General features: G+C 40.7%; 1 protein-coding gene across 11 annotated transcripts in view; it reads right to left on the minus strand.

Moving 5' to 3' along the window:
• adgrl2a (adhesion G protein-coupled receptor L2a) overlaps positions 1-23,738 on the minus strand; it is a 96,870-nt gene that overhangs the window by 40,464 nt on the left and 32,668 nt on the right. For 9 of the 11 annotated variants that reach the window (XM_070960366.1, XM_070960363.1, XM_070960362.1 and 6 more), the window contains exons 3-4: positions 15,565-15,778; positions 3,252-3,361 (exon numbers count right to left, since the gene is read on the minus strand). In XM_070960366.1, the coding sequence (XP_070816467.1) occupies positions 3,252-3,361; positions 15,565-15,778 (324 nt within the window). Of the gene's footprint in view, positions 1-1,691; positions 1,752-3,239; positions 3,362-15,564; positions 15,779-23,738 lie in introns of all 11 variants that reach the window. The other 2 variants (XM_070960359.1, XM_070960361.1) reach the window with 2 other exon arrangements.

Raw genomic sequence — 23,738 nt, forward strand, 5'->3', positions numbered from 1 at the left:
GCGAGAAGAGGACAGAGAAAGGTGGCGTGAAAGAAACCTGGAAAGAAAAAGAGAACACATGACTGAAGACCTGATGACGTTAGTAGAAATGTAAAAATAGAAATGGCAATCAGTGTGATCAGTAATCAGTCAGTGGATGAAGAGAGTGAGTCAGATAGCCGAGGAGGTTTCCTGCAGATTGCACAGGGGAAGGGAAGAGAGTCAGTCACTTTTAATACAGCAACATTAAAACAAACAAACATGAGACACATCCCAACCCACACTTTCCCCAAAGACCCTAAACTTTCTCTACTAGACGTCACAGACTTTCTAGGAAATTCCTGCTGTCTCTGAACTATGACTAATCAAATTAGAACGACTATTAATAATCACTGTCAATAATCAGGTGGTCCATCTGGATATGGATGGATGTCTGCAGTCGGCTGCAGGCTCTGTTAGTGGCTCCAGTGATTGTAAATGTAAATTAAAGCATCGTGTAAACTATGCTGAATAAATAAGGAAGGAAAACTGAACACACACACAAAAAAAAAAAAAACGGGGTCCAAAAATCGTGCTGTTGCAGCTTAACTTCAATTTTGATAATCTGGCCATCACTGTTGCATGGGGGGGGGGGGGGGGGGGGGGTGTTTACTGGCATTAGAATGTGATGAAAAATGAAAACATTAGCATTGAGGACTGTTTATGCCCACTGGCACGAATCTTCAGTTTTGCAAGGGTACAATGGGAATGGTACCTTTTTTCTTTTTATTCCAAAAAAGCTCACACAGAGCGGTCTTTAAAAAACACACATCTTGGCTTTTTATGTTGCCTGATTCGAGCAATTACTAGAGCCAATTCAGAGGGCAATCCAGTGCCAGGTGAAGGCAAAATTTACATCCTTGGCTGGAACATGAAGATAATGTTGCTAATGAGGGCAGTTCATGACAAGAACCAAATTATGAAGCCAAAAGGATGAAAATGGTGGAAATGTAGGCAAGTTGTTGCAAAAGCCACTTGCACAGATGTGAAAAATCCCAAATTGTTTGTGTGATTATGCAGAGGCTTAGACAACAGAATGAATTAATTTGATAGCACATTACATTCAGTCGGTGACAGAGGCAAAAAACAACTGTTTGTAATATTGTATTATTACACTGCTGGTTATATTTCACGGACCGATCGACTTTAAGGGGCGGCAGCTACAAGTCAAAATGAGGACACTGTCTGCGGTCCCGTCGTTGATCAGCTTAATGGGGATTTAATAATACGTTTTCTTGCAAAACAACTTCTCAAGTCTTGTATCCCGGCAAATCCTGGCGATCCTAAGCTCCTGAACTGCTGCAGTGTTTTTAATCACAAATCGTGGTATTTGGCATATGATCTATCCCATCTGAAAACTAGAAAACTGTAGTGAGGTATTTGCTATCCCATCTGAAAACTGTAGTGAGGGTTTGCTCTGGTGAGGAAAAGCTCAGTAAATCTTCCCCTATGATTGCCTTTCTCTGCGTTAGTTTGACTCTACAAAATGATCTGGGCTATATGGATTTTATTTTGGGGAAGAGGAAACAGAGGACTGGTAAAAGGGAAGAAACATAACACAGAACTTGCCTGTAAATCACAATCTATCACAGTTTACAACAGGGCTTGAGTGGGAAAGGCTGGACTGGGCTTTGTGTGGACTGGGTCAGACTGGGAGAACACTAAGCACTTACCGGGGCAGTTGCGATAGGATACATTCTGTGTTCTTGGTCCTATTCTGGTTGGGCATGGACCTTGAGAAGCAAAAAGACGGGGCTACAGACATGCATGTTTGAAACTGCTTAGAGTGAAGTGAGGACCTGCTCCGAATTTTTGTTAAGACAGACTTTGTCAGGACTGAGAGTCCTTGGGCAGAAGTTTGTTTTTCCACCACACTACAGCGGTCTTGACTGTTTCCTTGGTGCAAGAAGGAGGCAAAAGACAATCATAACAGTGGGTGGACATGAGTGCACCTTGAGGCTAATCCTGCTATTAAGGTTTGAGGTAACACAGCAAGACATAGGATCAATACTTCACTTAACTATGAGGCAAGTAGAAAAAACAGAAAAGAAAAGAAAAAAACAAAGGAAAAACAAGCAGTAAGGCGTTTAAGGTAAAAGCTACAGGATTTGGTTTTGCTCAATAAGGTGGACTCAAATACTCATTCTTGCTTATTCCAATTTTAATTACAGGTCCTCAAAGCCTTGGAGAGGTTAACCTTTAAGTTGTAATGAGCTTCACCACCTAATGATGTTCACTAATGCATTCTAATTCAACACTAAGGGAGACAACCCGGACAGGTATGCTGGTAATGAGCAATGCAGAAAAAAAAGTGTTGTGTAAAATATGTATTTCATAGAAATATAAAAATGTACTGTAGAATAAAGGTGCATTATCTATATTAATTTCCCTTCAAAACTAAAACATATCCGAAGACATCGGCCAATCTGCCCATCACTCCCACTCCAATTATTTCAGTTCAACCTGATTAGTGATTCTGGCAATTCATCTAAATCTTTGCCATTAATCAGTTTGTAAAGGTTACATGAGGGAATTTCTCTCACAAATTGCAAATGAACATGGCAGCTTAAAGGACAAAGTGCAATCTAAAGATTGTTTGGGAGCTGAATGGCAATGAATATTTTAGCATCCAAGGAGCAGACAAAATGTTAACACTATCTCTTTGGATGAAATATTAGCTTGCTGACTTACGAGTGGAGCCATTCTGGTCTGTTACATAATGAAACATCTGTTAACACATTTCCAACACCTGTTGTATGGATGTATATTAAGCCATCAAGGTGAGCGGCGTTTTGCGCCTGATAGACTTCTCCGAACAAGACTTGAGTAATGAAACACTCGCTTGCCATCATGGAGAGTCAGCATGACTTCCTTCCTCCACCCTCCCTCTACTCTGATACCTCATAACCAGGCTCGCTGATCCGCTGGAATCACGGCGAGCACATCAATAATAAAGGCAGTACAGAAGAGGACCAAAGGGTTTTACAGGTCACATTTCATGAAAAGTTCATGGTGAGACACGGATGGAAGAACAGACAGCGGTTAAGGGTGCTGGAAGGTGTTGCACGTGAAGAGAGCGGAATGTTTGGACAAGGCACGAGGAAGAAATGGGACGGGATATGGTGTGACACAGAGGAGAGAAGAGAGAGGGCCCAGAAGAAGAGAGACACAGAGAATGGACGGGGAAGGGTGGAGGGAGAGTTCTCAATTCATGACAGGAGGGTCGTACTTACTGTAGGGCACACACTCATACTGGACCTCCAGGTACTTGTAGGTCCCTGGGCAGGGGTCGGGGAAGACATCTGAACCCGTGATCACGATACACTGGGTCCGATTGTTGCATCTGAACGGGGGACAAACAGAGAGACAGAAACAAATTTAGCAAATTTGCTCCTAAATACATACACGCTAGCCTTTTCAAGCAAAGCAAACGATCAATTAAATGCATAAAGAAGTGAAGCGTGGGGAATAAAAGCACGAGCAAATGTTCTTGACTCATGTTCAGGCTGGGGAATATTCAAGTTTCCCAACAAAGAGGGTGACAGAGTCGGCAAAAAAAATGGTGTTACCGCAAAGCAATTGCTATTTAATCAGTTTGCAATAAAGTCAGGGCCACTGCTTTTCACTCAGCGATCACCTATTGCATCTTCTCTGCCATGTGTATGAGTCACTGAGGTCCTTTGTGCACTGTACTATTCTGTCTTTTTCAAGAGCTTAGATAATCTGTTTGACTGCGTATGTATAGGCTAATGAAGCAAAACACAGGCTCTGGCTCTGCAGCATTTCTATAAAGCCATATTACCTGTCTCAATAACTGGACAACAGTGTGTTACATTTCTTTTTTATTCAGTGAATACTGCAGCTACACGCAGTCTGATGCTCCATCTCTTCTTCCCTGCAAGTCGCGATCAAATCAAATCCAAACTGGCTCTTGTACGTGTGTGATGCTGCTCTACATGTAGCTGCTGTCTGGCCATTATAATAAAATTAAACTTGTAATTAAACTAAATGTACATAAATGGTACAAATCAATGCAACAAATATATGAGGAAACGGATAAAGCCTTTTCCACAATTGCATGGGGACCTCATGCGATTTTGGAATTTACCCCCCACGTCTGTGTTCCGTGGGGTGCATTTGCACGGGATAAACAAAGTCTGTGTGTTTCACTCAAATGTCCCGACTTATTGATTTGAGCTTGCTCCTTCTCTGAATGGGTCTACATGCTGAGTAGCTAGATGAGGCTCTTGAATTTGCACCCAAAATGCCATCAAAGGTCTCATTAATGATTTCTACGCCAGCCTCTATAATTCTTGACCCAGAAGAGCAAAAAATGCCAAAATACTCATTGAAGTATCTTAAAAAAAAAAATAGAAATAAAAATCTGAATGAGTTCTGTGGACAGAAAACGTGTTTAATTTATGGCACATCTTTTACATGTGGGACTGAGAACAGAGACGATCTATACTCATGCATCGGATATCACACGGAAGACCTAAAGGCGCCGAATATAAAACATGCAAAACAATGAAAAGAAAAGACGTCGTTTGGGATCATGGGAGTTGTTGTTGTCATTGTTAAACAACCACCATCGCTGATGAAAATCTATCTGAAGCGACTCAGGCGGAAACGTTCACAGGCGAGATCGTGTATTAAAGTTTTATTCACGTTATGTTTAGTCATGGTCCTTCCTCACTCTCTGACGTACAATTTGGTGTTTCCTGAGTTTCCCTGGAAGTTATAGAAGCTACAGGAGGTAAAGGGGAGGTGAGGAGACTGACAAATGACCCGCGCCACCTTGAATATGAGTACAGATTTCAGACATTGTTGGAAACATTTGGGATAAGTATGCATGTGTGCGTGTATACATTTTGTTTTTCATTTCACCAGCCATTCACAGCAGTGTTGAAAGTTAATTTCGGTCACTGGCTTTAACATCTGGAGAGCAGACATTCTAATTGAGCCTGTGGTGTGCTCTGAAGCCTGGGGAATTGCAGGTGACCACCTTTTTGCTGTACTGAAATCATGATAATGACATCAATACCCCGAGCAAGGCGTCTCTGCTGCCGCGGGGACTTAAAATCCTATTGGCAATGCGAGGAGCCAGATCAATAACTCTGTTCTGCTGATTTAGCAGGGACCAGAGATAATATTTGTTTCTTCTTATCGCAGACCAGTGCGCCCATTTACAGGAGATCATTGGAAAATGTATTACTGGTTGCATTGCATTGTGCTCTGGGTTTTGCCTTTGTTTTGGGCTGCTGAAGTAATCACTGCTCTGTGTCCAAATGTTATTAATATAATATTGGGCAGCGCAGTGGAACAGTGGAGGGTTGCTTACTGTTGAGGTGTATAGCACTGAACAGACACGGGGGGGGCAGGAAATTGGTGATGTTTGGGCTTCAGAAGGAAAACAAGCACATTTTAGCTGCATACCATGTGAGCATGCAGTGCATTATGGTTTGCGACAACGAATTATTCAGCAACTTCAATGAACAGTTCCTGTGTTCAAATAAAACACACAGTAAATCACAATAACGGCAGGGGATGGAATTAGCCATTACCTTTTTTTTTTTTTTTCCAAGCACAAAGGCAATTCATTGCTCTCTTCCTCCTGTTCTATTTTCTCCCAATCAGCATGTAAGCCAATTAACCTTTCTTTTTCCCTTCAAATACATTTGATAGAGAGCACTTTTTTAATTTCACCAAAAGAAATAAAAGGATTTTTTTGGGGGCTTTTGGCAATGTTAAAGCATTACATCATATCACAGAGCCAATATGATACATTTGTCTCTATATCTGCGTGTGTGTGCATCTGTGTTTAGCGAAGGTCTCAAGGGGAATTTGACTTTATTAATGACCTTCACGTGTGATAACAGATGAGAATATCAGCATATTGTATTTGTTTTTATGGAAATGAATTACTGTTTTGGAATTAAAACATGTACCTCATGCTGAGCCCATAATACGCCGCTTGATTTTGTGGGTAATATTTCATGACTCTGCAGCACTTTCCATATATTATATGGTCACTTTGATGATTCTGTCCCCTTTGCTCATGCATAAGCATATCATGCTGGAGCAATATAAATTACAGTGCTTTATCTAACAGATTCCGATGAGACCAGCGAATGAATGCCTGGTTTATATTAGGCATATGAAACAGAATGATATCAAAAATAAAATTCATGACATTAATGAGACATAGACCTGCCATCGTTTCTCAGGCAAATGTATTAAACAACAGCACGTAAGCACCGGAGAAGAAAAACTCTCATATTTCTTTCGAAACAATGTTGACATAAGTGTTGATAGCTCTTTCTGATATATTGCCCTAATTTTAGAGCTGTGGAGCAGGGGCGCCCAGATCCACGGGATTGTGTGACTGTGATTCCTTCTCATCTGAGAAACCTTGGGCTTCTCCTGAGACCAATTGAAAAAGCCCTAATGACTTCTTCCATGCATAGTCCTAGCCCTCAATTTGAGAGAGAGCATGTAATTGAAATTCCTCCCATAAAAAGTTCAGCATTCAGGCCTGCCAGGGCACAGGTCTCAAAGTGCACACTAATTAAATACATGTAAAATATGATATCTCTGACTATCTTTTGATAGTCTGAGGCTATATAGTAATTAATCATGTACATAATGAATATTAAGTCAAAGGAAGCTTTTCTCCACTTTCCTCCAGAGTGAAACATTCTATTTCTATAAATACCTTGACTGCTCAACAGGATTTTAGTAAAGTAGAAAGAGGACTAATTTATTTTATCCTGTAATGTAGGAGAGAGAACAATCAGCCAGCTGGAGAAGGAGCTTAATGTGAGGTACTTTTGAGGCAAAAATGCAGCAAGTTTTTTTTTTTTTTTTTTTGGAAGAAAATTATCCAGATGTTTGGTAATAATTCTGGATTATCTTAAATCAGGAAAAACATACAGTGCATTATTTTACATCTGTGTCACACATCTGTGACATGATTTAACAAAGGACCGTGCAGTTTAACCCTGAACGTGACGAGTCCACACCAGCGAAAATCCCAAAGCTGCATCTATCCATCAGTTACTTTATTTCAGATTCATTATCCATTTAAAAAAAAAAAAGTAGTCAGAGTAAAACTAAAAGGAGATGGAGCCGCTTTCTGCTTCGATTGCCTCCATTTTGCCTACCGGCCCGTTAATCACACTGCAGTATTTCAGATGTAATCCCATCACATCTCTGACCTTTTGGGAGAGGCAGACATCAGTACAATTAGAGTGTCATAGGAAATGCTGCTTGGATTTGATGCAAATCTCCTTTAAAAATGAGCACTCCCTGCTGACAGCGGGAAGGGGCGCGATAAGATGCCAACAAGGTGTAACTGATAGCACTCCTGGTACCATGTATCCACATGCAATTTAACCTTTTCCACTGCCATCATAAAGCATGCCAGAGAAATAATAGGACATGAAGATAATGTGCTAAATGAATAATAAATTGCCTTGAGTATGAAAAACGCTACTTCCACTAACAAATGCGGTAAAAGGCATTACTTACATCTAAAGTCTGTCTAATTCATAGGAGACTGTAATTCAGATCCTTTTCCTCCCTTTAAGCGCAGATACAATGTCATTTTAATCCGCACTGCTGTGCTCGGTAGATCAGCATAAGCTTGCAACTCACCTTTGCTCACGGTGCCCTCCTCTAAACCCTGTAAATTTAAGCTTTCTGTATATTTTATTGATAATTTATTATTAATATGCACCCCTCTACTTTTAGTATAATGAACAAATGTAGAATGCATTCAGTGAAGCAGACATGCTGGTCAATATTATCTTATAATATATATAGCAGATATGTCAGCCGAGAGGAAACACATTTGCCATGCAGAAATGCCAAAGATATGATAATTGGGGTGAATTAAGAAACATTTACAAAGCAGAGGACGCTTGCTGGTCTTGTACTTCTTGACCTCATCCTTTTGTTTACGTGAGTGTGTTGATTTGAAAAAACAACTCTGAGCAATATAAACATGCAGCAATTGGATTTTTAAACCCTCAAATATCTATTTTGGTCTCAAATAATAATATAGGCAAAAGGCTTGGTCCATCAAGCCAAGGGGTGCTTTTGCAAAAAGTCTGTTTGGTAAATAAAATGTAGCCCAACACAATGTAAATATTCTATGGGGAAAGATCATGTGAATCTTATCTTCTTTTAAACTAAAACTTCATGGACTGTGGGAGACATCCGTGTATCTCATAACCATTTAAAGCTCAAGTGAAACGTCATGTGATGCACATATGCGACATGCTCCTGCACTGCTGAATCTGAGGCTGTTTTGGTCCTGCTGCTCAATTTGCCATCCCTCAACACACTACAGAGCTGAGGAAGCCTAAGCAGCCACTTGGAATTCACAAAATAAAAAATAGCATCAGTAGCAAAAACAATCTCAGTGTAACTGGAGGAGAAGAGCGACATGAGTGAGGGGAGCACATTACAGAAAAAGGCACAGTCTACTTCCTGGTGCTCCCAGTTTGAATTTCAATCAAATTAGTGTCTCTTAAACTCAAAGTGACCCGTCTAGCTCCATTTCATCTGAAATGCTGATGAGGTTCATGGCACAATTATCAAGGCAGACATCTCTCTCAAGAGGCAAGCCTGTTGATAGCAGACAGGTCATTGAAAAATTTAATCATTTCCAGGGCCACAAAATGGCAGCAAAAGAAACAATCTGTTGCAAGCAGGACACAACACACACAGACAGACGCACGCACACATGCTAGATGTATAATCACCTCCAATATCGGTATATTTAGACCATTTTCTAAGGGGGTGGCCCAATAATGTTTCAGGAAATAGGTCGTTAGAAATTAACCATTAGCATCCTGTCTTCAACTTGAGGTCTGACCCAATATCCGGGCAAAACTTGTAATTACTATCATATGTTTGTGTTTATGCTATATTTACTGGAGCTGCCAATGGTGCTCAATTGGGGGTGGGGTGGGGGCAAGGCTGGAGGAAGGCTGTCTGACTCACATCCGTCCATCTCAACTATTGATTTTCAAACCAGCAAAGGTATATCGCCGTGCCACTCAAGTCGATGGAAATACAATTGTGACATACTGCAGCTCTAAATGTGACCTTTATAAGATGTCAGAATGCAACCCCAGCACACTCAGGCGTAAAGTCCAAGCTACACAGGAATGGCTTAAGAACAACAATGCTGATGTCCTGGAGTGACTGAGTCCAGATCAAGAATCTGTGGCTGAACTTGAAAAAGGTTGTTCACTCCTGACGCCCGAGCAGAAGAATGAGGAAGAAATGTAACGTCCAGATGAGCAAAGCATACAGAGGCTCATCCACGAGCACGTTAAAAACTAACATGAAAGGGGCGAATACATATCCAAACACATATTTTGCATTATATTACATTCGTATATCACATTTGTAATTAATTCAGATGACTTTATGGAGATCTGTTTCACTTTGATGTGAAAGATAGAAGTAAGGAGCCAAATTAAATTCATTCTGAAAGAATAAAACATGAAAACAAGCATGTGAGGACTTTTTAAGGGCCATGTATACTGTTCAAGTTAAATTTTTGATGTCTGACTCATCTGAAAATCCATAAACTGTACATACGAAGACAGATTAATATTCACTAAATGTAAGTTCTGAAGGGTACCACTTAAAAACAAGGATGGAGAATCATTTTCATAGAACAGAATCTTATACTGGGACACTGATATATATCACGATAAAGTAATTTGTTTGGAGTTTTACAAACAGGTACATTATCATTATAATATATTGATGCAAACATCCTACAAAAATCCAGTATGACTATAAAGCAGTTCTGCCAACACTGCTTACAGTCTAATACTTGTTCAAGCACTTTTCAAGCACTTTCAAGGTACCTAAACCAAAAATTTCCAGACTGTCGCCGCCTTTACCATCACATCTACTGTTACAGTATTCCTTTATACCCGCAACATTCGCTGTATATTATCATTGTTTATTTTACAATCTGTTCAAATTAACTTTGACCATGATTACTTCATGCTGTCTCATTTCAACGCAGGAGGCAACAAACACATATGACGTCAGATTATGTTGAAAATCGAGCATTTTTCAAGGCATGCGTTCGAGCATATTCCCAACCTTGAAAACATAATGCTAAAATTAAGCATTTTCAGACTTTGAATACTTTGTACAATTGCTGTAACACATGTGTCCAAGTCAAGGACCATGGGGCACAATTTCTTCCTGCCCGCCAGATGATTCAGATTTTTCGTTATCGGCTACTGGCTCATTTCCATAATGTCAACAACATGCTGCACTACAATCCCCAGCAGCGCTCTGCGCTTTAAACCAAGCCGCTCTCCTGCTGGAAATGTTACAGTGTTAGAAAACAGCAGAACGAGCGTGCTCTGTGTGAGGCATTGCCATGGTTACCCATATAAAAAAAGACAGCGTTCTGACAAGTCAACGATCAATCACTCACTCACTTAAAAAAATCAACAGCAGTCAAGAGGAGTGCAAGCAGATGGAAACACAGGTTTAAAAATAACTCGACATTAGCATTTGAAAAATAGTATTTTTAAATGATTTTCCAGTTGCCTCTGTCCGTGCAGAGAGGCAGGACATCAGAGGAGAGTCCACAGGGCTTTGCTTTTCTATACATTTTCATTTTCTATTGACTTGAAGTGGTTATTTTCTGCCACCCCAGTAGAATCACTGGATCTGACATGGTCACCCCCGGAGGAGAGTGCTGGCTGTGCCCCTCCTTATCTGGCCGGTGCATTAATTTATAATTTTTTAGGATGGCTTCTTCAGTGATTGAGCTTGACACCCCGGGTCTAATGACACCCAGAAATGTTAAAGTGATAGCCGCCTTGGTAAGAGTCACAGGGCAGATACGGTGCGACTACTAATCTAACATGATATAACATGTTTGCAGGTGAGCCTACAAACACCCATTTCCTCTCATATTAACATGCAAAAAAAGTTTTTCCTTCACCTTATTCAATTCCACAAGTGTTATTTGTTCGTGTGATCAGTTGTCTGGCGAATGACGATCACCGATGAGTGTTCCTACACTTTTTAATTTAGCACATCATCACCAGCACAGCCTTGAGTAGAGAGCAGTTTCATGGCTCATGAACTTGTGTACACCCCTGTGAAACGCTCGAGCTGAATCTGGATCTTTATGAAATCTTAATCTGCTGCGCTTTAAATAAACACTAACACTGTATGTACAGAGAGGGAGAACAAGGCAGTGTGCTGTCAGGCGGCAACAATGGAGCTCCTCGGAGAGCCTTGCAAGCAGTCCTGTCACTGATATAAATAGTGTAAGCAGCATCGCTTAGACTCCAGAACTGCCTCACAGTTATTGACAAGAACTTGAAAAACACATGCGATTATTGCTATTAAAGGGTCATTTCAACACAGCAAATCAGATGTTACCAACCCTATTAACTCAAGCCACGTCTTCACATAAGAAAAAGTTTCAAATTGTGAAAGGTAATGATCACTTTCATGATGATTATCAACGATAATCAGCCGTCCGCTAATCCCGCTAATGAATTACCACGTCCTCTGTTACAGAGTTATCTGCTTTGATCATTCTTGTCAATGATACGCTCGTCGGAAAACCCACGATCCACAGGCACGGCAGGACCCGGCCATGTTATGTTACAGTAATCAATGACCTTGTTATCGAATACTTACAATGAAGCTCATTAGTCAAAGAGAAATCAATAGATGTAAGCCACTTATTCCTACTGTACATCTTAATATGTTCTTTTTGTGAAGATGATTAGTCAAAATGTGTCATTGTCGTCTTACTGCTCCTCAAGCTACAGCGATAAGGACAGGCAGTCAGATTTAAATCAATAATAACCACGCACCAGATGGTTAGTGCATGTGCAGCTAAACCTATCACAATATAATATTAAAATCTGAATTGCAGTCTTAATCTAGTCGATGTTATCTGCGTGGCCAGAATGTGTTGTGGTTGCAATCATTATCATTATCATCAGTGCGGGTGAAAAAAATGTAATTAGTAAAAACTAAAAATCCTGAAAAGAAGCACATGAAAAATTACCTCGCTGAATATTATTATCAATGAATTAATTATTTCAAACTGTACTGCCATGCAGTTTCACATCTGCTGGGGAGGTGTCCACGTGAAAAATTCCTGTACAGATTATCACCCACTTGAGTCGACTAATTGCTTGCAGCTGAATGTTCTAATTGAGCCACAACAGTCCTAAGGCTATTTTCATAAAATCATTGTGCTCATGAATATAATATGCCAGCCAGATATAAAAACAACTTGGAGTGCCAACAGGATCTATCAAACTCAGCGAAGCCTCAATCCAATTCTCCACACTTCAGGACCACATCAATTTCGGATGTTTAAAAGTGAACACAGTTTTCCACACAAGTGCTAATGCAATTTTTTCCACACACACTTCAATTAGTAGGCCAGGGTAATTATGGCAACAAATATTTTTGGCTCTTCAATTCTTTACCGATAGAGGCTGTACAGTGAAAAATACAAGTTCCTTCCAGACACAGTGGGTTGCCCCACATATGGAAAACTTCAGCTGGGTGAGCCTCAGCAGGAGCCAGACCGGAGTTTTGACTTGCGGAGAAGTGAAGGGCTCAGACCTCCTAGCAAACAAACATTTTATTCCAAATAGGCAAAAAAAGAAAGAAAAAAATTCACCACACTTCTTGTTTGAGTATAATCATCTTTGGCAGCAGAGACATTGTTTCATTACATTTGCTTCCCATTTTAGTCCGCTCCTGTAAATAAATGGACGATAGATGAAAAAAAAAAAAAAAATCACTAATTAGTCCCATATGCAATCTCGGGCGGTCGTCAAGCTGTCCTTGAATCTATTTTCATGACAGTGAACTGTTTTAAGTTTCTGCGCTGATGACACAAACACTGCTTTTATGATAAAGGCCTACATAGGAATTAAAGTGTGCATCTTTAAATGTACGGCTCATTTCCACATAAATAAGAACATGAATCTGCTGCCACACTTAACACGGTGATGCATTTCACAAAAACTTGCACGCTGACAAAAAAAAATTATCTGTGTGGCACTTTATGCAAATATATGCAAGTCACTTTTTTTCGCATCAGTTGATCTCTTTTGGATTCCTTCCTGCCGCATCAGATGTAAACTCTTGTGAGGCTGCTTTTGTGTGATTTTTGAACCCACGCACCTGAGAGACAGCGTCTGTATCACAGCACTTTTTCTTAGAACGCACAGATTTCTCTCTTTGCTCTGAATACAATAGCTCGGCAGTGACATTGAAATGCTAAAAACACATTTAGAATAAGATCTGAACTGGCACCCTCTGGCACTCTCAGGATATGCATATGAGGAGCGAACCTCCTGTACAGACGGCGGTGGAGAGCGTTTTTCGACGAGGCTGTTTGGGATTTGTTGTCAGGTGGCTCCTGCTGGGTCAGTATTTGTGCTTCAGTGGACTGTTTTTGTACGAGCCGGGCTGAGGGCAGCATAATACACAGGGCCACAAGCAGGGAGCATGCAGGCGGCAGCCTTTCAAGACAGACAATGTGAGTCAGCTATCTGACTTCATCAAATAGGGCTTGACAATAAACCCCCTGAATACAAGGGCTCTACTGTTTTATTTCATTATTTTTTTTTTATTTCCCAAGGCAGCTTGCCAAAGTTGCTGACGGTCTCATACCGTCCAATAGCTCTCTCTGTGGCACTCATATGTCATTCCATTCTGTGCACTTTGGCTCAGCTGGCATCCGTACGTGACAACTGGTCTCATGTATAAGGTCTCCTGCATACGGTTTTACCACTGGAACCCTACTGAGCTGCATGTGTGCGCTCAAGTCCATGCACCTCTGTGGGTTTGTTTTCCACACTAAATCATCCTTCTTTGCACATGAGTGATAGCCACGGAGACTGTGGCATTAAAATGAGAGGACGTCTCTGTGGTCAGTGATCAGTGCATAAGTCGGCCCTGCAAATAGCCGGCCCTTAATCCAACCAACAGGCTTCAACAAAGGCCAGTACAGAGGAGCAGTATCGTAAAGTTAGGGGAATGTCAGTGAGGAAAGCAGTGTTCATCTTAATGTTAAGCTTGAAGTAAAAATAGCAATACCACACTGTAAAAAATACTCCATTACAAGTTAAAGTCCTGCAATCAAAACTGGAGCCAAATCAAATAAGTTTTATCAACAAAATAAAATGTCATTATTATATTTCAGAATTTATGCATTAACATGAAACAGCACTTTAATGTTGTCGGTGGGAAGATGGAGAAAATGTCTAACTTTTATGTAATTATTTAATCGAGCATAAAAGTGCATTACATTTTCTGAACTGGTCACATGTTAAGTAAAATAAAATATTAAGCAAAATCTAAATATGATCCTCACTATTTGTCTATAGCTGTTGAATAACTGTAGCGTACATTTTTAGGAAAAAGTCAAACATCTGGCAGCAAATTGTAGTGGAGTTAAAGTATCAGCAGCATAATGGAAAAACTCAAATAAAGCACAAGTACCTAAAAACCTCTACAGTTTTTGAGGAAATGTACTTAGTTATTTTCCAGCCTGAGAAAACGCTCCAAATGAAGTACAATTTGCACTAAACTGTCAGGTGTAAGTAAATAATGATACTCGATCTGGAGACTAAATATTTGATGTTTATTAAAATCCCCATAATGAATACGAGTCCCCACAATGTGACTGTATAAACAGATTTATGTCCCCGCATTGTGAGTACTACACCTCTACACACACACACACACACACACACACACACACACACACACACACACCATGGATTTCGCTAAGAGCAAGTGGCTCAGCTTCACTAATACGGCAAAACAAAGCGTGATAGACGAATGTTAGCATACTTAATCTAGAGTGCACACTTGCAAGGTAATGTATTTAATATGAGTAATTTACAACAGACAGAGTAATTAGTTAGCACAAGTTTTTCAGTTGTGTCAAATGAGAAAAGAGTGAAAACAGCTTTTTACTTTCTGAGAATGTTGTTGAAAATGTACTTTGTTCTGTTCATGTTTTCTACAGTGAATTTGATCTCCATTGTGTTTTTTTCTGTGCTCTCTTGACTGATTTCTCTTAAAAAAAAAAAAAAAAAAAAACTCTGATGGAAGTTTCTAATGTCTTGCAGGTTTATTGATGCTGACAAGCTACTGTTGCCTTTTTCTTACTTTTTTTTTAAAATCTCCACACTTGTATTCAGTTTTACTTTTTTCAATGGAGTAAATCAATCCAGCGGCAGCCGTGTGATTCTGCCTGGCGGAAGATTTTAGTCCAAAGGCAACGGATGTGGAGGATTTTTTTAAGCACAGGAGAAAGGGATGCCAAGAGGGGCAACCAGACAAAATGAAATGGATGACAGTGGTCCATATCTGGTTGCTCAGGGCAACAAGGCAACCATTACCATTGAGCCCTGTCAATTATTTTCTCAGAGTTCTGTAACTTTGGCAGTTATCACATTTTGGAATATTTTTTTGTACTGCGCAGAGTGTCTGCATTTTTACCTTTGTGACATGATCTTGTAGGCATCTGGAAGATAGCAGTTGATGTTCTCCATCTGGAAAGGGTCAGCGTCGCAGATCTTGTCATCTGTTCGGCCATAGTTGGCACTTTCAATCATTATGACATCACTTCCTGGACACCGCAGATCGATGGGGTAACCCTCACAAGACAGCTCTCTCCGTACTAAGCCAAATGGCAGGGCAGCTCGACTAAACCCTGAGGGAGAAGAGAGACAGGATGAGCTCTATCAGTGGAAATCGAAGGGAGAGGTGTAGCTGGTGAAGAGGAGGAAGGCATGAAAGGCAGAAGATACATGAAATCAGTGCTGGATGAGCTGGACAGACACACAAGCACCATTTTTGAGCGTGTTAATCAAAAGGCTGTAGCTGTTGTGGATAGCGGGCCATGGATTGGACCACTGGCCTGACATACATCAGTATATTGAGTGAACATTTCAGATCTAAACCGCATCAGTGAGCTAATGGTGCTAGTATGTCATCCCAGTGCCTAACTGGTCCTGAGAAAAAAAATCGATAATTGTCATTAAAGTGTAGTTTGTCGGCTAAAATGTCTGGAGCACTGTAACCCCTCACGGACGTCTGTGTACAGTAAGCACATTGATACAACACTAATAACCAAAGCCGACGGCTGATGTGATGGCAAAAAAATGTAACTCCATTAAGATTTTGTTTTGCATTGTGTTTTTGTGTTTTAAACAGCCTCCCACCACGACTGTCCTGTGTTTCATTTCAATATGGCATCAGCAGGGATATCACCAGAGAATTGTGGTTTACTCGCAAAGCTCATTTTTCTATCCAAAATGAAAAACTACAACGAGCATCTGTACAACATGAGTGTAATTTAATCCACTTTGCAGTGCTGACAATCGAAGTACGGGCTATTGGAAGGTTAGAAAAAAGAAACGCGTGTGTGTGTGTGTGTGTGTGTGTGTGTGTGTGTGTGTGTGTGTGTGTCTGTGTGTGTGTCAGGGAGGGTGAGGGGGTAGGAAAATAGGAAAAGAAATCAATATTGTGGCTTTGTGCTCTGCAAATGTGAACAATGCCAAGAGCCATACTTTAACTAAATCTGAACTACATAAATAAACTATATCAATCCAAATACGGGATATTTTTGGTTAGAGCTGCTTTCTACGGCTGTGACATGTCAAGCATTAGAGACAGCGGCACAGAGCTTAGAGAGATTGCCAGCCGCCCCTCTGTGAACTTTGACTAAACCACTGGTGGCACTGAATAACAACCACAGCTTCCTTGCATGCAGTGGTGACTTTGTCACCTCTTTGAATAATGGTGTTGTTGGTGGTTGATGGCTGTGTTGTTAGTGTTTCCAAAGCCTCTGTTACTCTAATGAGGTTTAGTTCACAGTCACACAAGAAAGGGAAAAAAGAGAGATGTCGTTTACTCATGCACTAATTTGTTTGGCTCCTGGACAAGTCAGATTGATCCATATGCGCAGTTATTTATAATTACAAAATACTTTTTTAACGAGTCATCCTGTGAAATGTTCTGTGTAGGGCAACACTAAACTTAAAACCACTGACTTCAGCTCAGCTAAATTGGCCTGGAAAGGCTGAGTTCATTTTACCCTGTTGGATGCTTCATCAATTAACTACCAATACAATTATCTTTGTCTGATTAAAATGCTATGCTACAATGGCAGGGGATTAGCATTCTGTATTGCGCCCCTCACCAAGAAATACTACTGTGGTATTTTACAAAGGAAGATAAATGTCAGTTTGTATTGCCTGATCCTCCTTCTGTGCACCAATCAGGTGAAAGTACGACTTCTAAGGTGCTCAGTGAAGAGCTCGGGGTAAACAAAGGATATATCTGTATGGAGGAGGGCAGCTGGCCTATCTAACCTCTATAACACTTTATTTGTTTGGAGCATACAATCATCAGGGAAGAATCTTTTTTGCCCTACTTGCTCTTTTTGACAGCAAACTTTCTCATGTGACCAATAGGCATGAAAAAGAAAGGCTTTCAAATATGATCGGTTTCAGCTATATTTCATTTTTGCAGCCCCTTTTCTCTCTGGAGTCAAAAAGAAACGCTTAAGGTGATAAACAATTTATCAGAGATGTTGGCTTGAGAGAAAAAGCCCAAGTGGAAAAAAAAAATGAAAACACGGTGTGTCAGGAACACGACTTGACAGCCAATCTCGAGTTCATGTCAGTGCACTCCAGCATAGCTCCATCAAAAGTCAGCAGTACAATGTGTAGCAACTATAAGAACCTATGTAAAACATCAGTCAATGCCATATTACAATTTTACACTCATATCATAACTTGAAAATGGCAGATGTATAATGGAGACACATCTACTGCTTCTCTCACCACTTAGTCCTACCAAAGAAAAGTGCAGATTTCACATCGTCCACAGATGGTGCAACAGATATTTAAAAGCCTTTTAAAAAAAACATAAGGAAAGGAACTGAAATGGAAATGTAGTCTACACCACTACAGAAGCAGAAGAACATTACATATTATTAGATTAGATTCATCCTTATCATTGCACAGAGTACAAGTACTGAGACAATGAAATGCAGTTTAGCATCTGACCAGTGCAAAAGCAGTGCGGAGTAAGAGTAACGTACACATGCATAAATAACAGTGAGGGGAATATATGAATCTGCTAAAATAAATACGATACGAACAATAATACAAGTATGAACCGAAGTATGTCCAAGTGCAATATCCAAATCACAGGAAGCATAATTTTTTTTGACAAAGGTGAAATGTGTACAATCAAACACGGAGCACTGTGGTGTCACAGAGACGCCCCGATCTACGGCTCATACTTCAGATGTGAGGGAGCACGCTCGTTTGGTGCAGATCCCAGGAAAAATAACATCATCATCATTTTTAGATTTTTGTTTTTGTGAAAAGGAAAACCGAAGATGACCATTCCCATTAAAACTGTGGCTCTTATCGTGACTCGTTTCCAGTGGAGCTGCTCGGTGGCCAGCAGATGAGATTGGTTGCACTGGGCAGCTTCCAGATGTGAATGTGTGTAACTGTGTGAATGAAATCAGGGGATTTTCTGAAAAAGGGAGGCTTCCTCTCAGTGAAACCTGAATAAAAAAAAAGGTTAAAAATATCTTTGTCAAAATGATCAGAATCTGATTTTTTTTTTTTTTTTTGCATATGGTATAGACTACAGGTCATATAGGACTATAGGACATGTACAATATCCCAGCTTGTCTTCCTATAGAGGCCACAGGGATCGATTGGGCAGCAGTTACGTATGGCTGGGTGGGATACGATACCTTTCACTGGCCTACTTTGTGGCTGCAAGTGAACTGGTTTCTTGGCCATGTGCAAGACCTCTGAGCTTGATCTCCAAATCCTCAGCCAAACCCACTGATGCTCTGTGTCCCAGGAACACTGCTATAACACTTAAATCACTCTGCAGAGCCTTTGCAGTCGACTTCTGGCTTTATGATTTAGAACTGATGCAGTCTCTCTGCCTAAGTAGAAAAACAGAGGCTGGAGCAATGAGGAGATAAATGTGTGCTCAAAAATACTGTAAGACTCCTACTGAAATACACGAGCAACTTTCCAACCACACTGATGACAGGCCCTGTAATAATGGTACATTTTCGTGTTCAATTCTCTGGAAATCAAACAAAATTGCCGTCTTCTAAGCGCACTCTATTCGCCAGCTGGGTTTGTGCATCATGGACCAAAAGCATGGTCGTAAACAACCTCAAAAAGCCTCTCTCCATTGATTAGGCCTGAGGCTGGACTACTTTCTCACTCTGGTGTCGGATGGTATTTTCGGTACACGGGGAGATGAGTGACACAAATCAATACGGGGACACCCAATAGTCCTGCAAACAAATTTCAATGCAATAGATGAAAGTCCTTAATGCAGTTAAGTTAGCAATGCTCTGTCGTATTCTTGAATGCTTTGCACACTCTTCATTCTGGTTCAGTTCACTAGCTTCTTTATTCTAGTCAGAGTGAGATTCCTCAGATAATCCCCCCTCCTGAAATACAAATTACACACCACGGTGTGATCCAGCAAAATAATTTGCAACTACAACGTTGATATAGTGACTTATCCAGTGGTCAAAACAAACAAAAGAAAAAGCACTTTACGCTGCTGTGATGACAAATCAAAAATCTGCTCCTTGCATGATTGTTTTGCTTTGTAAGTTCTTTGATATTGTATAACTGACGGTTTAGACGACTACTTCAAATAAATGCCCTTCCTCTGTTTTCATGCAGACATTATGAAGACGCCAAAACACCATCGATCACGGTCTGGCATGACAATGCACTGCAATTACAACAGAATAATGTGATCACAGTGAATCTAACATAAACAAAATCCAATGCTTACTGTCTCACTTAACTAAATATTTCATTATTCAAATGAGCCTGAAAAGTAATCATTATTTTGCTCATGGGGTCATTAGCATAATTATTCAGGAAATGCCTGATATGAAAAGTATTTACTTTCCATATGGTAACGGTAAACACTGTCAGGAATATCAATGTGCTGATTGCTACCTGTACAACATTTGATATACAAGGACCCTAAGAAACCTACATTCGGTTTCCTTTGGACTCTCACAGTTTATTGGAGCCGCTGAATGCACTTGTTGTTTCAGGAACTTTTCACGTCTGAGCCTTCGACAATGGGAAAATGGCGCCATGAGTTGTGCACATCACTGATGCACAGGTGCAAAAAAGGAGCCACATGACAGCAACTGAGAACAATTTTTAGTTGTGTTCATTTCAGGTCGTCACACAGGCACGCACCGCTTGCTCTAAAAGGAAAACTCGCACACTCCTGTGAGCACACACTTCAGACATCTCCTCAAAGTATGAGATGCTATTTTACTTGCTTTGATGTACTCTCATTGTGATAGTGCATCCAGACCTATACGAGGGCTGCAAGGAGGGATGTCCATCAATCCACTCAAAAGAAGAAGCTTTACATTCTCTGCGCTAATTAAACACCAGGAGGCAAAGCATCGAGGCACACGATATCATGTGGAAAGCTAAATCCTGTGACCATGGCAACGTGGTGCAGCGGAGACATTACTGGTCAGGTCCTTATCGTGGCCTTGCTGACACTCTTCCTAATCAGGCATTCTGGTCACCCACCACTACTCGAAAAGCATTTCAAATCCTCTTCATCAGCAATGTAGGAAGCACTGAGCGATGATCAGTGCCATTGTACAATAGCTAAGTACTGAGTTGGGGCCGCGCTCTTCCTTTGCACAGACTGAAATTAAATTGTAAATCTTGAAAATACTGCATATTTTGCAACCGACAAGTTGAAATTAGAGTTGCTTCTTGTTGTTCCCAAAAGAAAATAGCTGTTTTGTTCTTTTTAAAGCACATGATAACTCAACCTTTTGACATGTGCTTATTGTACATGTTGTTATCACATGCCAGTAATTGATTTTGATTGGTGCACAGGACCTCTATTTCCATGGGTTATAGCACTTTATTGCACCAATGAGGAAGCTCTATTTAAAGCTTCCCAGGCTGGCATTTACTACCATGTGTAACCTTTGCGATTACATTAGACCCATACAGAATCTGCAGCTGAAGACCTGTGAGAAACTCCCCTACGTAAAGGGGACCCATTATGCGCCGTCTCTCTGGTGCTGTAATGTTTTAATTCATTTTTTTTTCACAGATGAGCCAAATCAATTGGAAAGTGACCATCTGCTAGGTTATGAAGCAGAGGTAATGAACAAAATGTCTTCCTATTTCACAGAAACGAGGAGTCATTAGGATCTTCATCAGCCGAGTGGGGACCTTCTACCACATAGTCCCCATGAAACTAGACATTAGCATGTTCAAGCCCACAGGGACTTAAAGCACATGCTATGGACAGAATGAACATGAGTATACAACGCTAAAATGTAGCTTCTGAGACCACTGTATGTTTAATGAGGGCAACAAACTTGAGCTGCATTCAATTAAACAGAATTATTCCACTACTGTCAAGCGCCGATTATGCAGCACGTATGACAGAGGCACTATTCTGCTTTTCATCAGGACTATCTTGCTTCCAGTAAATGGTTTTCAAATTAAAATGACCCTTTGTAACTTGAGTTACACATGCTTCCAGAGTTAGTCCAGGGGCAAAGCAGAGGCTGATCAAAAGGCCTATTCAGCCACTCATGCTGCCATCATTGTGGCCAGAGCACAAAAGAGGTCTCCAGATTATTTTGATGTGAAACCAGATAATTTTTCTGTCGAGAGCCAATAAGAAGTGTGACGGGGACGCTCCTGACGCTTGTCTTCTACCGTTAATGCAGCCCTTTGATTTTCCTCGCTGTTCTGACGAGAGCTAAACAGCTGCTTGTAAATGAGCTAGCATCTCCGCTCTGCCCGCCATTATTCTGCACTCCTGAGCCGACAAGGTCGCTTGCTGGGGAGATTTGGGGTGAAAGAAAAGTATGGCCTATAGCATTAGCTTGGAGCCACAGGAAACACAGCTTGAGTCCTCCAGGTTCTACCACCCCACCCCTTACCCCTCCTCTCCATGGTACAAGCAAAGGAAGTCTATGAAGGAAAAGAAACCTTTAAGTCAAGACTCTTCCCACAGTGCTGATTCTGTAATCCAGAGATATCCTTTACAACAGCATGTATTCTTAAGAAGTCATGTCCACACAGGGGAGGAGAAGAAAGAAAATATTGCATATATCCTGCAAACAGCAGGGTATGAGGTAGACTGCTGACTATGTGTGGCCATTGTAAAAAAAGAATTACACTACTGGTCTGACAGATATTAACATTCTTTTGAATTTCTTAGCGTAAACTTTAACTCAAGGCTGTGTTTCTATTTTTTTCCCGCCTTTTGTGTGTTGAAAGCTGATGTCATTTTTTGGGCATGGCTGACAGCAAACGACAGTCGCTTATGTAGAGGTTTTTTCTCCTCTGTAATTCAGCCCATAACATCTGTAGATTATTAAACTCTTTGACCACCGATGTTGAAACTATGACTTATGTGGCCCAGAACACACTGACACGACATCTTAGCTCATATTTATATCAGAGATGATCAGTGACAGGCCAAAGTTATTCTGTCGGGGAAAAGACATCGATTTTTCTGTTCTTATTTCATCCATCCATCAGTATGATGCTGCAGTGCCGGACTGAGAAAAAAAAAAGAATTTGCACAAAGGCACAGTGGTCTTGCCTTAAAAAATAATCATTTTAAAAGTAAAACAGATCTGAGGCCACCCCCCCTTAAAAAGAAGAATATTCCTATTACATTATGTAGTGTCAAAATATGCAGAACACTGGCTAATGTTAGGTCTTTGAAATCTACTTGCACAGAGAGAGGGAGACAGGAACAGAGAAAGATATTGGGAGAAGAAGAGGCGAAGAGCAGCAGGGGAACGAGCATTCCAACCTCATTTGTATTCTCCACCATCCAATTCACTCCAGTTCATTTACATCTCTGCTACTTCCATAGCAACAGCAGGGGGGCTATCAGGAGCATCTTTGATATAGGTACATGACTCTGAAAAAGATCTTGTCATTTCTCTCTGAATAGATGGCATGAAAAAAAAGACTCCCAGACTTCCCCCTTTGGGTATTAAGGTGGGTTTCTTTAAGCAGAAATTTACCCTGTCAGAGACTTTTTTTACATTTACTCTATTCCTCATCCCCAACTGGCACATAAGCCTGCACAGGAAATGCCATCATTGCACAGAAAAGAAATATGATCCTGCAGCTTAGTACTTGATGATTTTACTGTGTTCTGACAAAACATGGACACTAGCAAAGTCTGGTAGCCAAGAAAGGTTTCTGTTTTTCTTTCCTAATCCAGAACAATTTGAAAAGATACAAGGCATCAAGTGGTGCAGGCAGACGAAATGAAAATGCACCGCACCAGCAGGAAAACACAGCCCCATTACATTCCTTGTACACTTGTATGTAAATCAACCTTAAGGCCTAATTAAGCTCTATGGGGCTCATCAAGGTCATAAATCCCCTTTTTTCATAATGCATTATTGACTTCACATCATCTGCACATGTCGGCTGACTGCACTCGCACAAGCACACAAAGTCATCTCACTGTCTAGTATCGGATAGCCCTGGGGCCAGGCGGTGTGCGTGCGTGTGTGTGTGTGCATGTGTGTGTGTGGGAGAGCTTTTTAGGTCACAAAAAAAGCAAGGACA

The sequence above is a fragment of the Chaetodon trifascialis genome, chromosome 4 (genome assembly GCF_039877785.1).
Source record: "Chaetodon trifascialis isolate fChaTrf1 chromosome 4, fChaTrf1.hap1, whole genome shotgun sequence".
In the NCBI taxonomy this organism is placed as follows: Eukaryota; Metazoa; Chordata; class Actinopteri; order Chaetodontiformes; family Chaetodontidae; genus Chaetodon; species Chaetodon trifascialis.